The sequence below is a fragment of the Siphateles boraxobius genome, unplaced genomic scaffold, assembly GCF_051911475.1.
Source record: "Siphateles boraxobius isolate OS27281-9 unplaced genomic scaffold, OSU_SipBor_1 41, whole genome shotgun sequence".
Classification (NCBI taxonomy): Eukaryota; Metazoa; Chordata; class Actinopteri; order Cypriniformes; family Leuciscidae; genus Siphateles; species Siphateles boraxobius.
Window position 1 is genome coordinate 33,630,471 of NW_027509042.1, and position 22,446 is coordinate 33,652,916.

Below are 22,446 nucleotides of genomic sequence, written 5' to 3' on the forward strand. Positions count from 1 at the left end.
CCTCAGGGACTTCATGTGATGAGGATGGATGGCTTTCAAATCTATCGTGACAAACCAGTCCTCGGACTGAATCTGTGACACAATCTGTTTGAGTGTAAGCCTCCATCCTTCTTTGGAACAATGAAGTAATGGCTGTAAACCCCTGACTCCCTGCTGGGAGGAGGAACCATTTCTATAGCCTCCTTTCACAGAAGAGTCTGTACTTGTTGCTCCATAACCAGAGCCTGCTCGGGGACAACCATCGTAGGTAGGACCGCTAGAAATCTGGGCGGACGAGAACCGAACTGAATTCTGTAACCCTTTTCTATAGTGAGCAGGACCCAATGAGATATATATATATGGCAGTAGCTTCCACACTGGCAGAAAATCTACTAAGGGAAACAGTCTCTCGAGACTGACCTCTGGTATTGGTTGAACATCCACTTCAGTGCCTTGTAACGGCAAACCGGCAGGGAACAACCGAACATTGGACTGATTTCATACGTGCTTCATGAAGCAATCACGCAGGGGCGTTCCAACAGCGTCTCGACACAGCTCTAAATACATTTATTTTAGTCAATAGATAATAAAAAAAATCCAAAGTAGTGTATCTAACAGATGAAGTTTGTGAAGATCAGAGTATAGAGAAAGAAAGGTCCAAAAGAAGTAAGATGAGTATATGATATCAAAATATAAATTAAACAAAAAGAACATTCATAAAAATAATAACATTTTAATAAATTCAAATATGAAGGATTTTGCACACACCGGTATTTAATTGTCAGAGATAACAAAGGACCCAAAAGCAAAGGCAGGTGCAAAAACAAAGTTTATTAGAAAAAGGCAACGCAGGAGTCTGCCGTCACACAGACGCAGGACTGAAGAAAAAACAGATGTCAAAACTTGGCTGATGAGAGACAGCAGCAGCAACTCCCAGAGAAGTGTAGCAGAGATCAGCAAACGAGACTAGATCCCAAGGCCAGATGGAGAAGACACACAGACAGCAGATAAGGTAGCTGGGTAGAGAACAGAATTAACGTACCAATGGTTTACTCAGGACAAGAAAGGGCAAAATACTTCCCGAAGGAGATGACTGAGACGAAGGTAACTGATGAACGTAAAACAGCATGTACTCCACGAGCAACAATAATCTGGCAACGAAGCAGGGAAAACAGTAGCTAGAAGTACCAGAGAAAATTAGACTAAAAAAAGAGAAAACAGGTGAGGAGATCAGCGCGAGTCCAGATTGCGATGAGGATCAGCTGAGAGAAGAAGAGAGTGTGAGTGTGCATGAGTGTGATCAGCACAAGTGCTGATTGCGATGAGGATCAGCTGAGAGATGAAGAGTGTGTGTGTGTGCATGAGTGTGTGTGTGCATGATAGAGGAAAAGAGAGAGAGAAAAAGAGAGAGAGAGAGACCTGGTTCATGACATTAATCAGTTAGATTATTTAAATATGTTAAATTCCATCACATTTAATTAACAGATTTACATGATTTGACATTATAACAGTTCTGTGTGATCTCTTTTGCCGCATTCAACTTGTTTTGAAGGAAGTTTATGTTTGAAGGATGTTTACGTTCACGAGAGCACAATGACACATGTGTGTTGTGTTGACGCAAGAGAAGACGTCATGGCATGAATGGGCATTGGAGATTAATATTTTGTACATAAAGTGGTAATTCGTTTTTTGCACAAACAAAAGAATTTGCGTCGCTTTATAAAATTGAGGTTAAACCACTTGGGTCCCATGGATTGCTTGTATAATGTCTTTACTACCTTTCTGGGGCTTGAAAGTGGTAGTTGTTTAATCTGTCAGTGGAGGGGACAGAAAGATATTTAAGATATCATTAAAAAGATCTCCATTTGTGTTCCAAAGATGAACGCATGTCTTAATGGTTTGGAACGAAATGAGGATGAGTAATTAATGACATCATTTTTATTTTTGGGTGAACTAACCATTTAATCCCTTTATTATGTTATATTTTGGGTTAAAATATGTATATAATAGTATATGGTGACCTATTGTAAAATTATTATTACTTTACATGTATATGCCTTATAAGTTTTTATATTGTTGAGAAGTGGTTACGTTTAGGATAGGGGCTCTTTATGGCCTGGTTTCACAGATTGGCCTTAGATTAAGTCAGGATTAGGCCTTAGTTTAATTAGGACATTTAAGTAGCTTTTATAAATGTGCCTTAGAAAAAAACTTTACTGGTCTGCATCTTGAGACAAAACAATGGCAATATTTAAAGATATGCCAAGTTGCTTTCGGTTAAAACAGCTCAAACATGCATTAGTCTGTGACTAGTTTTAAGCCTTGTCTGTGAAACTGGAGGTATAAATGCCACATATACATAATTATGAATTCATATAATATCAGGCTGAAAGTGTCCATGCTGTAAGCTACTGTATATTAAGTGTGTGTGAGAGTCTGGTATAACATCTGTTGCCCTCTCATCTTAATCTGTACCTTTGCATGTATGCGGAAGTTGGCAGAGACAGTGACAATGACAAGACTGCAGTTCATTTGTTTAACATTTGAATGATAGGGTCCTCTGTGCTCTCTGCCCTGGCCAAGAAAAGATCCTTGAATTATTTTCTCATCTGACTTTAGCGGCAAAATGTGTCCATCTCTTTTTCTATCTGTGTTTTTATGGCATTAATATGCTGTGTTATCCAGAAATTGCACTGCTGCTAGTTAATGTTTTATGTTCTTGTTCAGCAGAGGATAATAATTAAACAAGCTAGTCATCAATTTAGGCTTAGTTTTGTATAATTCAGCATCAAGACAGTTTCAAGTATGCCTGCAATAACCCCATTCATCATTTCTTCTCCTTCCCTCTTTGTTTTACAGTAACGTTCAAGGCGACAGCCATACAAGCATCTGTATCACCATTGAGCCTGGCCTGCTACTAAAAGGAGATATACTGGTAGGGCAACAGTACCAATATCAACACCAAAATTATTGTTATAGTTGAAGAAGAATCCAATAAATGTCTTTTCCATCAATATGTTTAATTTTCTATCCCTTTTTTCATATCCTCCATCCTGAAGCTGAAATGTTATCACAAGCGTTATCAAAACCCCAATAGGGATGTGATCTTCAGAGTGCAGTTCCACACATGTGCATTACGCAATTTAGCTCTGGTCTTCACCAAGAAAGACCTTGATGAGACATTTAAAGGTTAGTGTGCTTTATGTTTATTTTTAATTGTGAATAAAAAAAAAGACTAAACACCACCACAGTGGCATGCAGACTGATCATAAATATGTGATTTAGCAGATGAGAGGTTTCCTGAATATGGCAAGGTGGAGTTTATCTTTTCTTTTGGTCCAGAGAAAATCAAAGGTAATTTAATATTACCAAACCTTTAGTTTGTATATCTTTTCTGCACAGAGATATGATCTTGATAAAAGAGATACGCATGCTTCAAGGCCTCAACTCAAAGTTTGTTTTTGTCCCTCTAAGGGTTGGATCATCTACAGAACGGACCTAGTGTCTCTGTGGACTACAATACCCAGGATCCTATGATCCGCTGGGACTCTTATGAAAACTTCAACAGGAGATTTGAAGACATTAAAGTTGGTGAGAGGAACTATTCTTGGTGTGCACAGGCTCAAGGTGCTCACTGTTCAGATATCGGTGTAATTTTTTTTCTATTTTTTTTTTTTTTGCTGCAATTGATGGTGGGAACAAGGTCAAAATGTAATGATCATTTGGCCTTGTATGTACACCATGTTTCATTTCTTTTGGGCCTTCATTTACGTGCTGTGGGGTAATGGAATGATTGTGCTCTTGGCGAAGGCAGCTTCTTTATGGAGCTAGTGGGGGGCAGTTGTTCTGCTAGCTTGCTAAATGGCATAGACACCCAAGTGAACAAGGAGGGCTTGGCTAAATGAGATAAATGTATTCTCCTCTCATTGCTACTAAAAATCTCCTCAAGACTTGTTTCATGGATTATGATTGTTCTTCTGGGTATGCAGCATATTGCAGATTTGATAAAGAAATTTGGCTTTATGATAGCTCTGTTTGCTTATTTTCATCCATCAAAAAAAATAAAAAAATGGTGCATCGGGTCATTAGGACACTTATCCCCTTGGCTTAATTTTTTTTTAAACTATGTGGTCTGCCATAAAGAGCCCTTCCCATGCCTCCTGCCAATCAGAGTTTTAAATAGCATCTAGAGAAATAGAAGGCGTTAGTGGCCCTGCTGGCAGCCCCAGGGAGGGGTGGAAAACTGACACTCCTCTCTTCAGTGTCCTCTTCTGGGAGGAAGGGCTGGTGGGTAAAGCCAGGAGACATGGGTACCCCAAAACACACACACACACACACGCGCGCGTGCACACAGACACAGACACAGACACACACACACACACACACACACACACACACACACACACACACACACACACACACACACACACACACACACACACACACACACACACACACACACAAACACACACACACACACACACACACACACACAGTTAAATACACAATGGATACATTGACAGTAAAGGAAAGAATGGTGCAGTCTTGACATTAACAGGACTTTGGAAAATGGCGCAGTGCCCTAAGGACATCTACAATTACAAAGCCAAATTTAAATTAATCTGTAATGGAGCTGCATGCAAATAAATAACTATACTGTGTACTGTGTAGATAAGCAACATTTTTATAACTTGCTTGTACTCCTAATAAAAACTAATTACAAATTAGACACCTTTAATAAAAACATAAATGCGAATTCCTGTCCTTTCTATGAATTTCTAAATGATCTAATCCTGCCAGTCACAACACAAGAGGAATCATATACCGGTATAGAAGGCTGCTTACCTCACTCCAGTGACAATTTTTCCAGCAACCCTCTACCTTCCCATCTCAACCATCTCAAGCCATTTATTACTAATATTTATTTAAGGAAGTTCAGGGGTACTTGAGTCAAGTTTGGTAAACCAAATATGTAAACCTTTATCTCTCTCGAAAGTATTATATATTATAATGGAATGCAACATGTAATTTTAATTTTTGGCAAAACTAAATTAAAAAGCAAAATAAACTGGAATGTTATCAGACACTTAAAATAACTTAAGACACAAAGCAGCCATTGAAAAGAGTAGACACAGACAAAAATTGCTTTTAAAGGAAGCTTTTAAGTCTGCTGAGGTTAAGGGACACTTTTTACTTCATGGTTTAGAGAGTTTAAGCAATATGAGACTCTCACATCTCTTTCTACATATTTCCATTTGTGTGTGTTTCCAGGTAAAGGGTATGTGGTGTCTGTGTGCGTATTCCTATGACAGAGACAGAGAGGTGCTCTGGGGCAGTATACCCACCAGGGCTTGTTTACAGCTCAGGCTCCCATATTTGGCTGCTGCACAGCTTCATGGCATTTTTGGAATGACTAAGAGGGAAGTGTGTGGAACAGATAGAGAGAGAGAGACAGAGAGAGGTGACTGTGACTCTTAGTAAGAATGACTCACAAAAGAGAGACTGATTAATGAACTAGACACAATGATCTCACAAGTTCACAACGAAGACACAGAGACTGGCAAAGTCTCTGGTGAGCAGCGCTTAATACCGTTTTTGGAATCAGAACTGAATTTTATTTTCCTTTGGGCTTGAAAGTAGGTGAGTGTTACAGTTGAAATATCATTCAAACTATCTATTCATTCTCAATGCATGTATATGTGTGCGTTCAAGAAAAGATACTTTTTATGTTCTGGCACTGTATACCTTTTTTGGGGTCTTGTCACAAGTAATGTTATCATCTTTGCTGCTGTATGATATGTGATTTTTTTTTAAGATTATTGCAAATCTGTTTGTCCCACCGTCTTAGATAATATGTGCTTTTTAAGGACATGTGGTTTTTCAGTAGTTTCTGTAGGTCTTTTCAATTATTTTTATAGCAGCGCAAGTATCTTTATGTAGTTCTTATATTTAATTATCCTTGCCATGTTAACTTTAATAAATCCAAAATCTGAGATCACATTGAATGTATTACGCAGAAAAAACAAAAAAAACAATGTTAAAGCATTTAAAACAAAGAAAAATTATGAGGTAAAATCAAGAAGAAATATTTAACACTTTTAAAATAAGGATTCATTTGTTAACATTAGTTATTAACTAACAGTGAACAGTCTTCTAAAGCATGTATTAATCTTAGTTAATGTTAATTTTAACATCTACTAATACATTATTAAGGTTAAATGTTGTAATTGTTAACATTAGTTAGTGCACTCTGAACTAACGTGAACATTAATATATTATTAACTGTCATTAACAAAGCCTAATAAATGCTGTAAGAATGATGTATTCATTATTAGTGCATGTTAGTTATTGCATCAATAATATTAAAGGGGTCCTTTTATGCCCTTTACAAAATCTTGATTTTGTTTTTGGGGTGTACTACAATATGTTTTCATGCTTGATTGTTCAAAAAACATATTTTTCACATGTTTTACATTTTTACAGCTGCTCCTTCCCCAGTCTGGTTGAAGGCATCGTTTTCAATGAAGCCCCTCTGTCCGAAATTCGAAATGTGTTGTGATTGGTTAGCTGGCTCAGTGTGTTGTGATTGGCAGCTCTTAGAGCGTGTTCTGGAAATGTCACACTCCTTCATAACTGCGAGCTCTACTCAGACATAAATATTAATGATGGCATCAATTTCAAACCATTTAGAACCTGATTCAGACCCTGACAATGTTAATTAACAAGAGGACTGTACGCACAGACTTTGCACGGATTTTCCAGGATGTTTCAAAGTGGTATGTTTTTTTATAATTTTCTTATAGATACGATGTTATTTACCATTTAATAATATTTAACAGTAAACTATAGTAATACAAACAGTAATCCATCACAAAATCATGGATAATTTTCCTAAAGCCGGGTGCACACTGTGAGATTTATTATCGTCCTTTACGATTGGTGCTTGTCAGACTGTACGAACATGATCATCGCTGTAAGCCATGTCACACTGTAAGTTCTCAGTTGTCATTAATGTCAGACTGTACGACAGTCAAGACGCGTTAAAAACGGACGCACGCAAGAAAACTTGTCCGGAGTTTTACATCATCAATCAATGACACATTCGGTGATGTGAGCTGCATTATACGCGGCATAGAAATGGTGGCTACGAATAAATCCCTAATATTAATTTTGGTCACGCCTTGTCTTGAAAAACTAAGACAATTTGATGGTTGTCTTAGGAGAAGCCACACTGCAGGACTGTGAGTCAAATGTTTTGACACTGCCAGAATTTCGTCAGAGATAAAATTTGATCGCAACGGTCATTAATCGGCTGTTACATTTACATTTATTCATTTAGCTGGCGATTTTATCCAAAGCGACTTACAATTGCTATATATGTCAGAGGTCGGACGCCTCTGGAGCAACTAGGAATAAGGTGTCTTGCTCAGGGACACATTGGTGTCTCACAGTGGATTCGAAAACCCGGTGAACAGTCTTACAAGAGCAAGACCTTACAAAAGCTAAAGTAAACACTACATCAATACTGTAATGTTAGTTAGCAGGCTAGCAGAGGCATAGCTTTGCCCTTCGTTTACATCATAGCTGTCATAGCAACTACATAAAGCTTATAATTGAAACTGTTAATAGAAAACACAACTACAAATAATAAGACACTTACAAGTTGTGATCCATAAACAAGATTGTCCCGACAAAATGGGAATGGCTTTGTCTTTCAGGAGAAGCTTTTGTGCAATATAGTCTGCATTGTACAGTCTTCTGGAAGCTGTTTTCTATAAAATGTGCAGCGCACAATCAAACATTGAGGTTATAATGTTCAGGAACAGTGTTAAAAATAAATTTTAACCTCTTTAAGTTCGTCAGCCTTAGGAAAACTTTTTCCGGGGTGGAAAAAAACAGCGACAACAACTCCTCTTCTTCTCTAAAGCACCCCAACATAGCCTCACCATGTTGTAATGTATATGTAAATTTATGTAAGTTTTAGGGTTTGTGATGTCACCAACCCAGGAAGAAGCTTGTTGTAGTCCCTACCAGCCATTTGGTGTAGTCCTTACTAAGCAATTTCTGTAAAAGAAAATATCTCCCTTTGCATCGAACTTTGAGACTTATAACTTTGCAGATGTTGTTAATGCTCAAACAGCAAAATTACACACTAACTAAAGTTAAAAAAGTGAAATCATAATCAAGGACCCCTTTAACAAATGAGACCTTATTGTAAAGTGTTACAGGAATATGTAATCATTTTATAACTAGATCATTATTTCTCTGTCACTTATCAAATATAACCAAATATAATTTGCACAAGACATCTTTGTGACTCTCTCTACTTCCACTGAAGGCCACAATTTGCTATTTGGAATATTCTCTAATCATACTGGGACCATCAGGTATAGCATTAACTTGTCCATGCAAGTGTGTATGCATGGTGTAGCAAAATTACATTTTTGGAACCCAACCCTAATAGGCTGGACACTATTTAGGGGGCTTTAGCTCCTCAATATCTCAGCCATCCTAAAAATATTTTAATAAGTCAGCTACCCTTAAAATCTTTAATTAAGCAGAGCAAACTGAACCCTGCTGAAAATTTGACTGGCCCCATTCAGTGCCCCAAACCTATAAAATTGTGTATAATGTGAAGCCAAATGATCCTCCGCCAAACCCTCCAAAGTCAGAACAAAATAAACATAGATTTGTGATCTCATTTTACATTCAGTCTGAGTGGTTTTTTTAAATTTTATTTTAAAAATATATAATGTGAGCAAGATTCTACTTCTACTTAAAGCTGCAGTTCGTAGTTTTTCCACTCTGCCGCCATCTCTGTTCGAAATCTGAAATTGAAGTTATTCACTGAATTATCAACTCTACGTGGGTCCTCGGCACGGCACAGCGCGCGCGGATGAATCCAATGTTTTGAGGAGAATGTGCGGCTGTCAGTCACCACGACGGTGTGGATACTGTCATTCGGAATCACAGATTCTACTTTTTGGAAGTATGGACGAACCTAAGAATTTTCACCGGAAAATGTAATCTGAACAAGTAACATCCCCTTTTGTTCTGACCAACTAAGGGGCATTGCAGTAAAAATTGCACATAAAAAGCATTCCAGTAAATCGCGTTGATTAAATCTAACGATCCCTTATCATATCATGTCTAACTTTGCAAATAATACTTTGTTCTCAAATTGTTAATGTTAACAACATCAACATTGCGTGACTACATTTAATGTGTATTAGGGCTACCTGTAGTTCAGTACTCCACAATTGTATGAATTAAGCGAACAAGTGCGCAACTGTTAAATAATTAGACCATTCAAATGTCTTACCTGTCCAGCAGAAAAACGCCGTCTCTGCGTTCGTTTTGAACCCCTTATTAAAATCACGGAGTTCACGCCACCTCTCAAAAGCCCTTCCGATATTTTTCCTTGTTTTCGCATGGGCCCGGTTGCAGTCTCTTTTATTCTGTAGCCACTCCGAAGTCTTTTGCATTTTACAATGGGTGAATCTCCAGTTGTCACTGGTGATTGTCGTTTGAACCTTTCTGGATCCACCATCAAATTGAAAAGTTTAATTATATCAAGTGCTGTGAGAATAGGCAATAAATCTCCTCCTCCAACATCCTAACACGCAATATAGCCTACTAGCCGAGACACCTTCTTTATGTGTACAGATGTGACGTAATGACGTGAAGACATGCTTGAATTTCACGTGGAAATCCACAAGTACCACTGGAATTAAAAACATTATTACAAGGTTACCGTTTTGAATTGAGCTATGGCAAGCAGATAGTTTTGAACACTGGCTAGTTATGTACTATTTAGGATCATTTTTAACCCAAAAAAGTTATGGACTGCAGCTTTAAGATTCTAATGAAATCTGACATTTGAGGCAAGAAATGGAACTAGCAAATAATCGCAAAGAATTTGAATGGTGTTTATAAACAGTTTGTACATTTTTTTTTATAAAAAACATTATTTATATTGATAAGTTCCTATAAAACTGTGTGTGTGTGTGTGTGTGTGTGTGTGTGTGTGTGTGTGTGTGTGTGTGTGTGTGTGTGTGTGTGTGTGTGCATAGGCGCCGATACCGTGGGTGCTCCGGGGCTCGAGCACCCACGGAAAATACCGAGCACAACGTGTGCCAAACTGCCAGTAGGCTACATTCATTTAAAATTAAACATTGCAGTTGGTGCTATGTGAAGCGTCTGTCACACTGTGATTGGTTATGTCGCTGTGAGTCGCCTGCTCCATATCCTATCCACCAATCACAGCGTTTCTCGGATGAAAACGCCTCTGATCGCAGTTACGTGTCAGTTAAACTTTTGATCTCCAATCCTGTCTGTATTTGTGAGAAGTGGCGCTGTCGTGAGCTATGGTCCTGAGTTGAAAGATAGCCTACTTTACGGCTTTATTATCAAGTAAATGGGTGTGTGCGTTCGTGTCGCCGGCTGTCCATTTCCTACAAGGGGTCGCACACCGGACGAGAAGCGCAGCGCCGCGTCGCGCAGTGCCATGTCTTTTAAAATTCGAACACATTATTCTCTATGAGTGTAACTTACACACACTGGCGGCGCCCAGCTACGGCTATAGGACCTTGTTCAAAATCCTGCCGTGCCACAGAGCGCGATTTACATAGTTTTATATTAAATTTACATTTATTTGTCTCAAATCGTCGTTAATACTGACTTCAACCTGTGCTGCAATATACATTTAGTTTTACATTAATTTACAGAATTAGCTGCTTGAATGAAAATTGCTGATGTTATCGGATTTCCAGGTGATATTCTCAATTCATTCAGTTAACGGACCCCCCCGGTTGTATTTAATTGTACAGTACAACCATAACTTACAGACATTATCTTAATTCCATAATGTCCTTAAACATAACATTACAATATTGCTGGCCATAAACCGACAAAGTGCGCGTCCGGTGTGAGATAGGCTACCTCGAGTTGTCATAGACGCGGCGCTGCGGTTCTCGTTCGGTTCTGAAATGAAAACATTTTTTGACTAGGCCTAACGTTATTTTTTTTTTAAAGGGCGTGTGCGCCTATGAGCACCCACGGAGGAAAACATAAATGGGCGCCTATGTGTGTGTGTGTGTGTGTGTGTGTGTGTGTGTGTGTGTGTGTGTGTGTGTGAGACGATAGGATGTTATGCTCAACATGAATGAGCTGTGCTCTCTCCCTGAACAGTAGCTGGATCGCTATGTGACTTCATGTTGCATATAAAAAGTTCACCCCCTGCCGACACCCCTCCCCCTTTTTTTTTACTGGATCATGATGCCTCTTATGCTTTTACGTCACTGCCATTTTTGTCAGCTTACCATTGGCCCATTTAATTTCTGTAAATTGTCTTTAAAATCCCCCCACCCTCCCCCATGTATCCCCCATATATCCCCCATGCATCCCCCATGTGTCCCCCATGTATGTGAGTCAGTCAGTCTGACAGCCATTCTATATAGCTGTCTACATGTCTGTTTTCCACCTCATATTCTTTTTTCAACCTCTCCCTGTTGTCGCCTCTCATACCCCGACCTTACTTTTTTTTCCTCTTTGTATATACTTTTGTTATTTATTAGAATGTTACCACATATATTTTTCTCTCTATTTATACATTTGGCCAGTATAACAAGATTATGGTATGTTGCACTGAATTGCCCTCTGCCTCTTCTATCTCTTGACCAATACTCTGGCATTATTTACCCATGATATCATTCCCTTGTAATAAGTACAAGGGGTCGCACACCGGACGAGAAGCGCAGCGCCGCGTCGCGCAGTGCCATGTCTTTTAAAATTCGAACACATTATTCTCTATGAGTGTAACTTACACACACTGGCGGCGCCCAGCTACGGCTATAGGACCTTGTTCAAAATCCTGCCGTGCCACAGAGCGCGATTTACATAGTTTATATTAAATTTACATTTATTTGTCTCAAATCGTCGTTAATACTGACTTCAACCTGTGCTGCAATATACATTTAGTTTTACATTAATTTACAGAATTAGCTGCTTGAATGAAAATTGCTGATGTTATCGGATTTCCAGGTGATATTCTCAATTCATTCAGTTAACGGACCCCCCCCCCCGGTTGTATTTAATTGTACAGTACAACCATAACTTACAGACATTATCTTAATTCCATAATGTCCTTAAACATAACATTACAATATTGCTGGCCATAAACCGACAAAGTGCGCGTCCGGTGTGAGATAGGCTACCTCGAGTTGTCATAGACGCGGCGCTGCGCTTCTCGTTCGGTTCTGAAATGAAAACATTTTTTGACTAGGCCTAACGTTACTTTTTTTTTAAAGGGCGTGTGCGCCTATGAGCACCCACGGAGGAAAACATAAATGGGCACCTATGTGTGTGTGCGTGTGTGTGTGTGTGTGTGTGTGTGTGTGTGTGTGTGTGTGTGTGTGTGTGTGTGTGTGTGTGTGTGTGTGTGTGTGTGTGTGTGTGTGTGTGTGTGTGTGTGTGTGTGTGTGTGTGTGTGTGAGACGATAGGATGTTATGCTCAACATGAATGAGCTGTGCTCTCTCCCTGAACAGTAGCTGGATCGCTATGTGACTTCATGTTGCATATAAAAAGTTCACCCCCTGCCGACACCCCTCCCCCTTTTTTTTTACTGGATCATGAAGCCTCTTATGCTTTTACGTCACTGCCATTTTTGTCAGCTTACCATTGGCCCATTTAATTTCTGTAAATTGTCTGTAAAATCCCCCCACCCTCCCCCATGTATCCCCCATATATCCCCCATGGATCCCCCATGTGTCCCCCATGTAAGTGAGTCAGTCAGTCTGACAGCCATTCTATATAGCTGTCTACATGTCTGTTTTCCACCTCATATTCTTTTTTCAACCTCTCCCTGTTGTCGCCTCTCATACCCCGACCTTACTTTTTTTTCCTCTTTTTATATACTTTTGTTATTTATTAGAATGTTACCACTTATATTTTTCTCTCTATTTATACATTTGGCCAGTATAACAAGATTATGGTATGTTGCACTGAATTGCCCTCTGCCTCTTCTATCTCTTGACCAATACTCTGGCATTATTTACCCATGATATCATTCCCTTGGCCCTAACCTAATGGCATGGCTGTTGCTAGACAGACTGAGCAAGACTTGGCCATCATTATGCCAAGCAGGTTTGTGCATATTTTTGGAACCCCAAACAACAATCATTCATTAGTTACGCAAAACTACTTAGGTATAAGTTAGCCATTGAGTTTTTCTTAGACTGTGCCTTAAGGACTAATTTGATAAACTAGCAGTTAGTTAGTTAGTTAGTTAGTTAGTTAGTTAATCAGTCTTACTTTTCAGTGTTAAATTAGACCATTCTATGTTTTTACATTACTGACATAAAAAAAGACACAGAACACAGTGGTGATTGGGCAATTGTGGAATCTTATAAATATTATAGTTGCTGTCTCATTTGCCTAGTCAAACCTGCAACTTTGGCTCAAGCACATTAGACCTCTTTAGACTTCCACTGTCTAATTATTATAATGCAAGAACAAACATGGGACTACTGTACAGTAACCGTCTCACCATTTCATCTTCCTTTTTTCATAATTTCCTCTCAGTGTCATTGCATTTCAAAAGTTGTATAATTTGATAAACAGTGGCAATTGTTTATACAGCACAGTAACACTGTACTGCTGAAAACTGTCCTTAAGTCAGTGTTTGTGTAGCATACTAGCCTTAATGGGGTGTAAAAAAAAAGTATTAATGAGGTGGTTGATTTTGATTTAACTTTTCTAACTTTAGTTAGTGTGTAATTTTGCTGTTTGATCACAAACAACATCTGAAAAGTTACAACGCTCAAAGTTCAGGGAGATCAGCATGACAGTGTAACTCAGAGCCTCTGAAAACAAAGTAGGTAAATAAAAGCCTGTTCCCGGAGACTCCTCCGACCTGAGAAAACAAAGTAGGTCAATAAAAGCCTGTTCCCGGAGACTCCTCCGACCTGAGAAAACAAAGTAGGTCAATAAAAGCCTGTTCTCGGAGATTCCTCCGACCTGGGAAAATAAAGTAGGTCAATAAAAGCCTGTTCCCGGAGCTTCCTCAGACCTGCATTATAAAAGAGAAACAAAGCCCAGCTGTTCTTGAGTCATCATCTATGCCTAAAAATGGAAAAAACAGTGTGCAATTTTCTCAGTTAAAATACTATAGTATTGGAAGCTCAATTAAATATTTAAATAAAATTTGTAATCCTACAGCATCTTACAACAGTTCCCTAACGTGCAATTTTTAGATTATCATGAAATAATATGCTAATCAATGACCTGAAGATAGTTAACTCCACATAAGGAACATCAATTCATCAACTAACCATTCAGAAACGTCCTGTTGCATTGTACATGTGGAAAGGGACTACTCAAACATGCTGTACAAAATGATCTGTGGGGTATTTTGAGCTAAAACTTCACATACACACTCAGGGATAACAGAGACTTATTTTACATACTGTAAAAATAGGCATTATACCACCCCTTTAAAATAAAATTGTGAGGCTTATATGATTACCTAGAAAACAACTATGGTTAGGTCTGTGAGGTGGAGCTGAGAATCATCAGTATAGCAGTAATATTAGATTTGCATGTGTGGAAGATTGAAGCCAGAGGGAACCGAGCATGTAACGAGCAACAGAGCCCTAAAACGGATCCCTAGGGATTATCACATGTCCTCTACAGCCTATACCAGCCAGACAGTGAGAGACACTTGACTGAAAACCTGCATCATTCTAGCTGTTAGGATGGTTTTCAAATGACTATAAATCAACATTGCCAGCTACAGCCTATATCAGCCAGACAACAAAGGAATTCAAAGATTACTATCTGCATCTCACTCAATTTAAAGGGATAGTTCACCAACTAATTTAAATTAGCCCATGATTTACTTACCCCCAAGCCATATTAAAAATGTCCTGGCTTTTCCAAGCTTTATAATGGGAGTGAATGGGTATATATTTTTTTGGAAGTCAATCAAAGCGCATCCATCCATCATAAAACTGCCGTGCAAAGGCAAAAGACCTTAACTTCAATTTTGGTCAAAATTAGTTATTGCCATATTTGGAACAATGGGTCTCAGTTTTATCATGTGGACAAATATCTTGCGTCAATTTTGTTATTTTCTGCTAAAAATAAGATGATGTTTTTGCCATAACTTCCAAAAGCAGAGGGAAAGCAAAGGCAGAAGACCTTAACATCAGTTACAGTCTTTTAGCTTTGTACCGCTGCACTCTAGAACACTGTTATTATAAGTTACAGTGGAGTGAAGGCACTCTGCCTTTGTTTTACCCACCAGCAACGTGTTTGCCGCGCTGAAGTTACTGTGTTATGCCTATATGTAATTGAAGCACTTTTGCCACACAAATTAAATAAAGTGAAAATAAAATTGTTGCAGGGTTGTTTTCTATCTAGCATTAAGAATGGCTTATTCTCACGGGAAAACTATGGTGGAGATGGCTTTGAAACACAAACACCAAGATCAATGTGGATGATATGGATAACGTTAACTTACATGAAGAAAAAAAAAATCTACTTCAGATTTTGTGAAATTCAGCTAGGATACTGGTAGCCTAGTTAGCTAGCTAGCAATGCAAACCTGGGCTAAACTAGGCTAACGTAACGTTACTTGACACACAAAACACAAATGTTCCTGATCCACAAATAGCCTACATGATGGTGTGCCAGCTGTAAGACACCATAAATCAAAGCCTGGATACTATTAACTAGTACTAGTAGTAGGCCTAACGTTACAAGTTTTCTCATGCCATACAGGGTGGCTAGCTGCCTGCCAATCTAACAGTCCACTCACTGACAGAAAACGTTCTCGGGTTACGACTGTAACCCTTGTTCCCTGAGAAAGGGAAAGAGAGACTGTAACCCGATGACGCTCCCTTTCGAGGGAACTCGAACTGCGTCGAATGACACTTTGGGGGAACGAGTACCCACTATGCCACAACGCGCCCTGCCTGTCCTAGTGTGAAGCTGCTCACAGGCACACCTAGGATGAGAGCACGAGAGTGCCAGGTGTTGATGGAATGTCCAGGCTATAGAACCTAATAAAGGTATGAGGCCCATCCAGCTGCATCGCAGACTTCCTGGATCGGGGCCCCTGCTAGAAGGGCTCTAGAGGACGCCATGCCTCTGGTCGAATGAGCCCTCACGGCAAAAGGTGAAGGCAAATTGCGCACATGGTAAGCCGTGGATATCGCTTGGACAATCCAGTTGCTGATGGTCTGCTTGGAAGCGGGAAGCTTGGAAGCCTCTGTCTCCCCAGAGGCCCATCACTCAGGGGAAATGCATACAGACGCAGCCTCGGCCATGTCTGCACCATGGCATCCAACCCCAGCGGGGCGGGATGAGAGAGGGAGAACCACAGTGGACAGTGGGTCGTCTCTCGAGACGCGAATAGGACCACTTCCATTGGGCCGAACCTCTGTGATATTGACTCCACCACCTGGGGGTGGAGTCTCCATTCCCCGGGCCTCAGCCCCTGTCTCGACAGGATGTCTGCTCCCTGGTTTTGACTCCCTGGGATGTATGCTCCTCTTAGAGATAACAGTTTCCCCTGGGACCACAGGAGGATCTGATGCGCCAGTCTGCGAAGAGGGCGAGACTTCAGACCCCCCTGATGGTTTATATAGGCCACTACCGACATATTGTCTGACCTCACAAGGACATAATGACCCTTGAGGTCCGGCAGGAAGCTCCTCAGAGCTCGGAACACCGCCAACATCTCCAGGCAGTTTATGTGCCAGGAGGAATGATGGTCCTGCCATAGGCCTGTCATAAAGCGGCCGTCCATGACCGCGCCCCAGCCCGTGAGGGAGGAGTCTGTCGAAACGGTTTTCAGGTGACATGATGCTCCCAATACTGGACCTTGGGACAGAAACCAAGCTTTTTTCCACATAGATAGGGAACGAAGGCATCTGCGCGTAACCCTGATCATGCGGAACAGGTTCCCCCTCGGGGAGAACCCCTTGGTTTTCAACCACCACTGGATGGCCCTCATGTGCAGCAGGCCGAATGGAAACATTTTGGACGCTGCCACCATGAGCCCTAACACTCTCTGAAAATGTTTCACAGTGATGGCTTGGCCTAGCTTTACCCTGGACACTGTGGCCAAAATGGACTCGATTTGTGCAAGAGACAATCGTGCCCGCATTGTGACCGAGTCCCACACCACTCCCAGGAACGTGGTTCTCTGGGCTGGTGTCAACACGCTCTTTTTCGTGTTGAGTCTAAACCCCAAGCTTTGGATGTGGGCGAGGACGACATCTCAATGCCGAACCACCAGCTCTTGTGACTGGGCCAGAATCAGCCAGTCGTCGATATAATTGAGCACCCTGATGCCCTGGAGCCTCAGCGGTGCTAGAGCTGCATCCATACATTTGGTAAATGTGCGAGGGGAGAGAGCTAGGCCGAACGGAAGAACCCGATATTGGTAGGCTTCGGCCCCGAAAGCGAACCTCAGGAACTTCCTGTGAGATGGAAGGATGGATATGTGGAAGTATGCGTCCTTTAGATCTATCGTGACAAACCAATCCTCGGATTGAATTTGACTCACGATGATGGGAATAGTGAGCATCTTGAACCTGAATCTCCTCAGAGAACGATTCAAGTGCCTGAGATCTATTATTGGACGCAACCCCCATCCTTCTTGGGAACAATAAAGTAGCGGCTGTAAAACCTGGACTCCCTGTCTGGTGGAGGAATACGCTCTATAGCCTCCTTTACCAGCAGGAAGTTTACTTCTTGTTCCAATACCCGACCCTGCACTGGGTCGACTACAGTCCAGACCACCCCGTTGAACCTTGGTGGGCGGAAACCGAACTGCAGCCTGTACCCCTTTTGAATGGTGCACAGGGCCCAGGGAGAAATATTCGTGAGATTTTTCCATGCATCGAAATATTTTACCAAAGGAACCAGGCTCTCGAGCCTGGCTTCAGGTATCAATCGGGAATCGTTCTTGGGCCCCTGAAGTGGATCTCCGGCAGGGTTCGACCGAAAGCGATTCTCGATGGGCGGACGCGATTGCTGCTTGGCCGCAAGCCTGTGGGGCAGACAGAGCAGCGTGCGTTCGCTGGGAAACGATGTGTCCCGAAGCGTACTTAACGGCGGGATACAGCCATCGACTTCCTGAGGGCTCTTTCGGTTTCGTTCTCGACACCCTGAAGCGGAGGACCGGCAGGAAATAATCGAAAACCGTTTCCAATGGGCGAACACGAGCAATGCTTGGTTGCAAGCCCTTGGGGTGGACACTGCAGTGCGCATTTGCTGAAAACCGATCTGTCCCGAAGCGCACTTGACGCTGGATACAAACATCGATTTCCTGAGGGCTCCACGGAGGAGCGATTCTCGCTCGTCCCGCCACGGGGGGATAGCCCTGCTATTTTTGTCTCCTTTTCGATACCCTGAAGCGGAGGACCGGCAGGGAAAAATCGAAAAACGATTTTTGATGTGCAGAAGGAACACTGCATGGCTGCAGGCCTGTGGGGCAGACAGAGCAGCGTGCGTTCGCTTCTCATCATTTAAATTCCTCAGAATTAAATGCAGCCATAAACACTGTATAAGTGAAACACGGTCTGAATGGTCGGCTGAATAAAAAATATCTAACTTCCTTAAGTCAGATAAAATTTCATCATTTTAATTTCTTAAAATTAAATGCAGCCATAATTACCAGATAATACTGTTTTGTGTTATACGGTCTCGTAATCTACACGCTGCCTCGGCAAACGCGATATTTGAGTCGTTACAATATATTTGGCTTTCATCCCTCAAGAAGAAAGTCAACAGGTGCGAGGCTGAAACATCCGACAGCGCACGGATATATGCGTCGAGATATTTCTCAATGAACAGCTGCCAGCACCCTCAGGAGCTGACTGTGAATGCCTCGCCCCCAAACAGTATTATTTCACAGATCGCGTGTGTCCCTTTCATTGCAGACCCGTACTCTGCATTCTGCCTCGGCAAACGCGAGATTCGAGTCGTTCACAATATATTTGGTTTTCATCTCTCGAGAAGAAAATCAACGGGCGCGAGGCTGAAACACCCGAAAACGCACGGCCGTGCGCGTCGAGATATTTCTCAATGAACACAGCCAGCACCCTCAGGAGCTGACTGTTCATGCCTCGCACACACACAAAATCTTTATTGCAAAGTAGTAAAAATGGACAGAAACTTAGAAATTAAAGGGTCATGAAACCCTAAACCAAATTTTCTGAGATTTTAACAGAGGTATGTGTGTTGAACACCATTGAAGACAATGCTAGCATCTGTTAGATTTAATAGTAGGGTGAAAATGGTTAAATTTTAGTTTTTTTCCGCTATTTTTGTCTTCCGGGTTTAAAATCTTCATCGCAGGCTGTGACGTGGCAGAGCACTGTATAGTGCGTTGATGATTCATCGCTCTCTCATAATTATTAATGAGACTGAGTTTTTATATCCTATGAGAAGACACTGTCTCTTAATTATTCATGACACCACGTGGATCTTTCCAATGACAGACATGTCAAAGTGTGATATCGCGTAGTAGTGGAGAGAGACAATCATGGGATGCAATGTATATTTTCATGGCACAAAAGTCAAAGTGGGTTGAATATATTTCCCCACGATGCTGTCAGGGCTAGACTCTGGCTCCGGGCGGTTGGTTGGCCATCATCCACGGACACATCTAATCTGTATGTGTGCCGCAAACATTTTACCCGAGAGAGCCTTGAGAATTGGAGAATGGTGGACTTCGTCCTTGTCGATGACCAATGCAAGTTACGTCTTGCGAGTAATGCGGTACCAAGTCCCGAGTACTTTTCTATCCCTTCAGAGGTATGTGTGTGTCTAAAATGTAACCCTGGTCATTTTACTTGCCTTTTGTTAAATAAGCGCTTGTTATTAAAATTTTAGATATTTCGATAATACATCAATTGTATGCTTAATTCGTGTAATTAAATATTTCGGAAAATTAATTATTTTCAAATATATGCATTTATAGTGTGTATATAAACAAATATATATTTTATAATGACATTATAATTAGACATGTACATTAATATGTTTTAAATAGAATTACTGTATGCTAATATATGTAGCAGCACATTCAGTTACTTTTGAAAGGACAATAATAAAGTGTCAGTGTATTTCATTAGACCTTAACTTTGCCTAGCATTCAAAATCTAGCATTTCCTCACGTTTTACCACTGATTTTTAGTGACAGCCGATATGCATGGGCCACTGGCTGATGACAGTTCCCCCTCTCCCCTGGTGTGCCATACCACACCCACTCCCTCCCTTCTTCTCACAGCCATCCACGCCCATTTAAGTTGCATTTTTCAAAAAGATTGTGAGCTAGACTTGAGCTGAAAGAGGGGGGTTTCATGACCCTTTAAGGTATTTTGCCTTTGTAAAATACCTTGGCCTCACAAAGCCTTTAATCACTGAAAAAAACAGTTCTGGCACATACAGTTTTATGCAAAAGTTTGGGCATCCATGATAATTATCATCATTTCAGTTTATAATCTGCTGGGCTTTTGAAGCAGCAACTTCATTTGGATATAATTTATACCTTATGGAAACAGTAAGATTTTAGTTTTGAAATAACATTTATTGAATCAACAGAAACAACACAATGTGATTCATAACAAAAACAAAAAATGTCCAAAGGTCCAAAAATGTGGGCACCCCAATGGAATTACAACATCAATATTTAGTAGAGCCTCCTTTTGCTGAAATAACAGCCTGTAGTCGCTTCTTATAGCCACTGATAAGTTCCTGAATTCTGGCTGCAGGAATTTTGGACCATTTAAAATGTCTCCAGTTCAGTCAGGTTTGATGGTTTCCGAGTGTGGACAGGCTGCTTCAAATCATTCCATAGATTTTTGATGATGTTCAAGTCTGGGGACTGTGATTTTTTCGCCAAACAAAGCGGCTCTGGTTGTGACCAAACAACTCTATAAATATTTCTGGCTTGTCCAGATTAGCCTTTGCATACTTCGAACAACTCTGCTTGTTGGCATTTGGCAGTACGCAGAAAAGGCTTTTTCTGCATCACTCTTCCATTGCCTGTTCCTTGTGCAAAATACACTGGACAGTGGAACGATGTACAACGACACCATCAGCAGCAAGATGTTCTTGGAGCTCCTTGGAGGTGGTCTGTGGTTTGTCTGTGACCATTCTAACCAATCTTCGCCTTTGCCTTTCAGATATTTTGTTTGGCCTACCACATCTTTTCTTCACAAGGAACATCTTTTCTTCTCCTGTGGCCTTCCGTTTTCTAACTAAATTTCTGACTGTGGAGACAGAGACCTTGAACCTTTGTGATAACTTTTTGTACCCTTCTCCTAATATTGATAAATTATCCTAGTTTTAAAGTCATTAGAGAGTTCTTTTGAGGTTCCCATGTTGCTACCTATTTTTCACATTTTATTTGATTTCACACAACTCAACACTGCTACACTAAGAAGTTTTGTCTGAAAAACATCACATTATCCAGCTTTCTCTAGAAACTGAATGGCATCCCAGCAAACACAGAACGTTGGCACAATGTACCCAACCTTCTAACAACGTTTAAATAACATGGATAAAAGGTTGCTATAACTACGTTGTGTGGTGAAGGTTGTTACAGTGTTGACACAATTTAATTGAAATTAAGGGCGTTTTCACACCTGAAAGTCCGCACCAAGGTCCAAACCAAAGTTCACATTTTGATACATTTTATACTTCCAGAAAGTTTTGGTTTGGTTTCACACTGCAATTATGCGAGCGCACTAAAGAACTTTACGTGACATACTTGCGTCCTGTCGTCATCATCTATGTAGCTGCATCTTGACATTGATTGGTTTGTAAATGGACGTGCGTCTGACGTCAGCGCGTTGTCAATTCGGCGGGTAACTTTGACATCATGAATGAACAGACGCAAATCGTTACAACTGTATTGTTATTTTTATGGTTTAATTACCTGCAGCACCAAGAGACACTGAGCTAGCACAAGGCTAGTTCAAATTCGCCAAATGAACGTCTTCGTCGTGTGAACATTTAATCGTCGCCGGCAGTTGACTTCTTATTATGTCATCAGACCATACTTCAATTAAAAAATTTGTCTCCTCCTCTCCCCATGTGCTACCATGGCTCATTTTTCCTGCCACCTTCTGTTTTTTCGGCTATGCGGAAACCACCGGAACTTCCTGTAAAAGATCTGAAAGGCCGAACCATACAGAAATGCTTTCACACTAGGAACGACCCAAACCTTTGTTCAGTTTGAACCGGACCGAGACTACCTCTTTTCGTCGGACCAAATTTCATCTGTTTGGTCCGGACCATGGTAGGGACACCTGTGTAGTCAATTTCAGTGTATGTGGGTGAAGGAAGAAGAAGACAGGGTTGGCGAACTTGGGACTCGCACTTTATTTAGAACAATAAAAGAACAAAAGAAAGGTGCGCTCGTGCGCCTTCACCGTAGTGTACCACTA

General features: G+C 40.9%; 1 protein-coding gene across 3 annotated transcripts in view; it reads left to right on the forward strand.

Annotated features, from left to right (window-relative positions):
• Positions 1-22,446, forward strand: part of tns1a (tensin 1a) — a 320,369-nt gene that overhangs the window by 263,405 nt on the left and 34,518 nt on the right. For all 3 annotated transcript variants that reach the window (XM_077199181.1, XM_077199182.1, XM_077199179.1), the window contains 4 exons: positions 2,839-2,914; positions 3,039-3,168; positions 3,268-3,333; positions 3,454-3,570. In XM_077199181.1, coding sequence (XP_077055296.1) covers positions 2,839-2,914; positions 3,039-3,168; positions 3,268-3,333; positions 3,454-3,570 — 389 coding nt within the window. The remainder of the gene's footprint in view (positions 1-2,838; positions 2,915-3,038; positions 3,169-3,267; positions 3,334-3,453; positions 3,571-22,446) is intronic.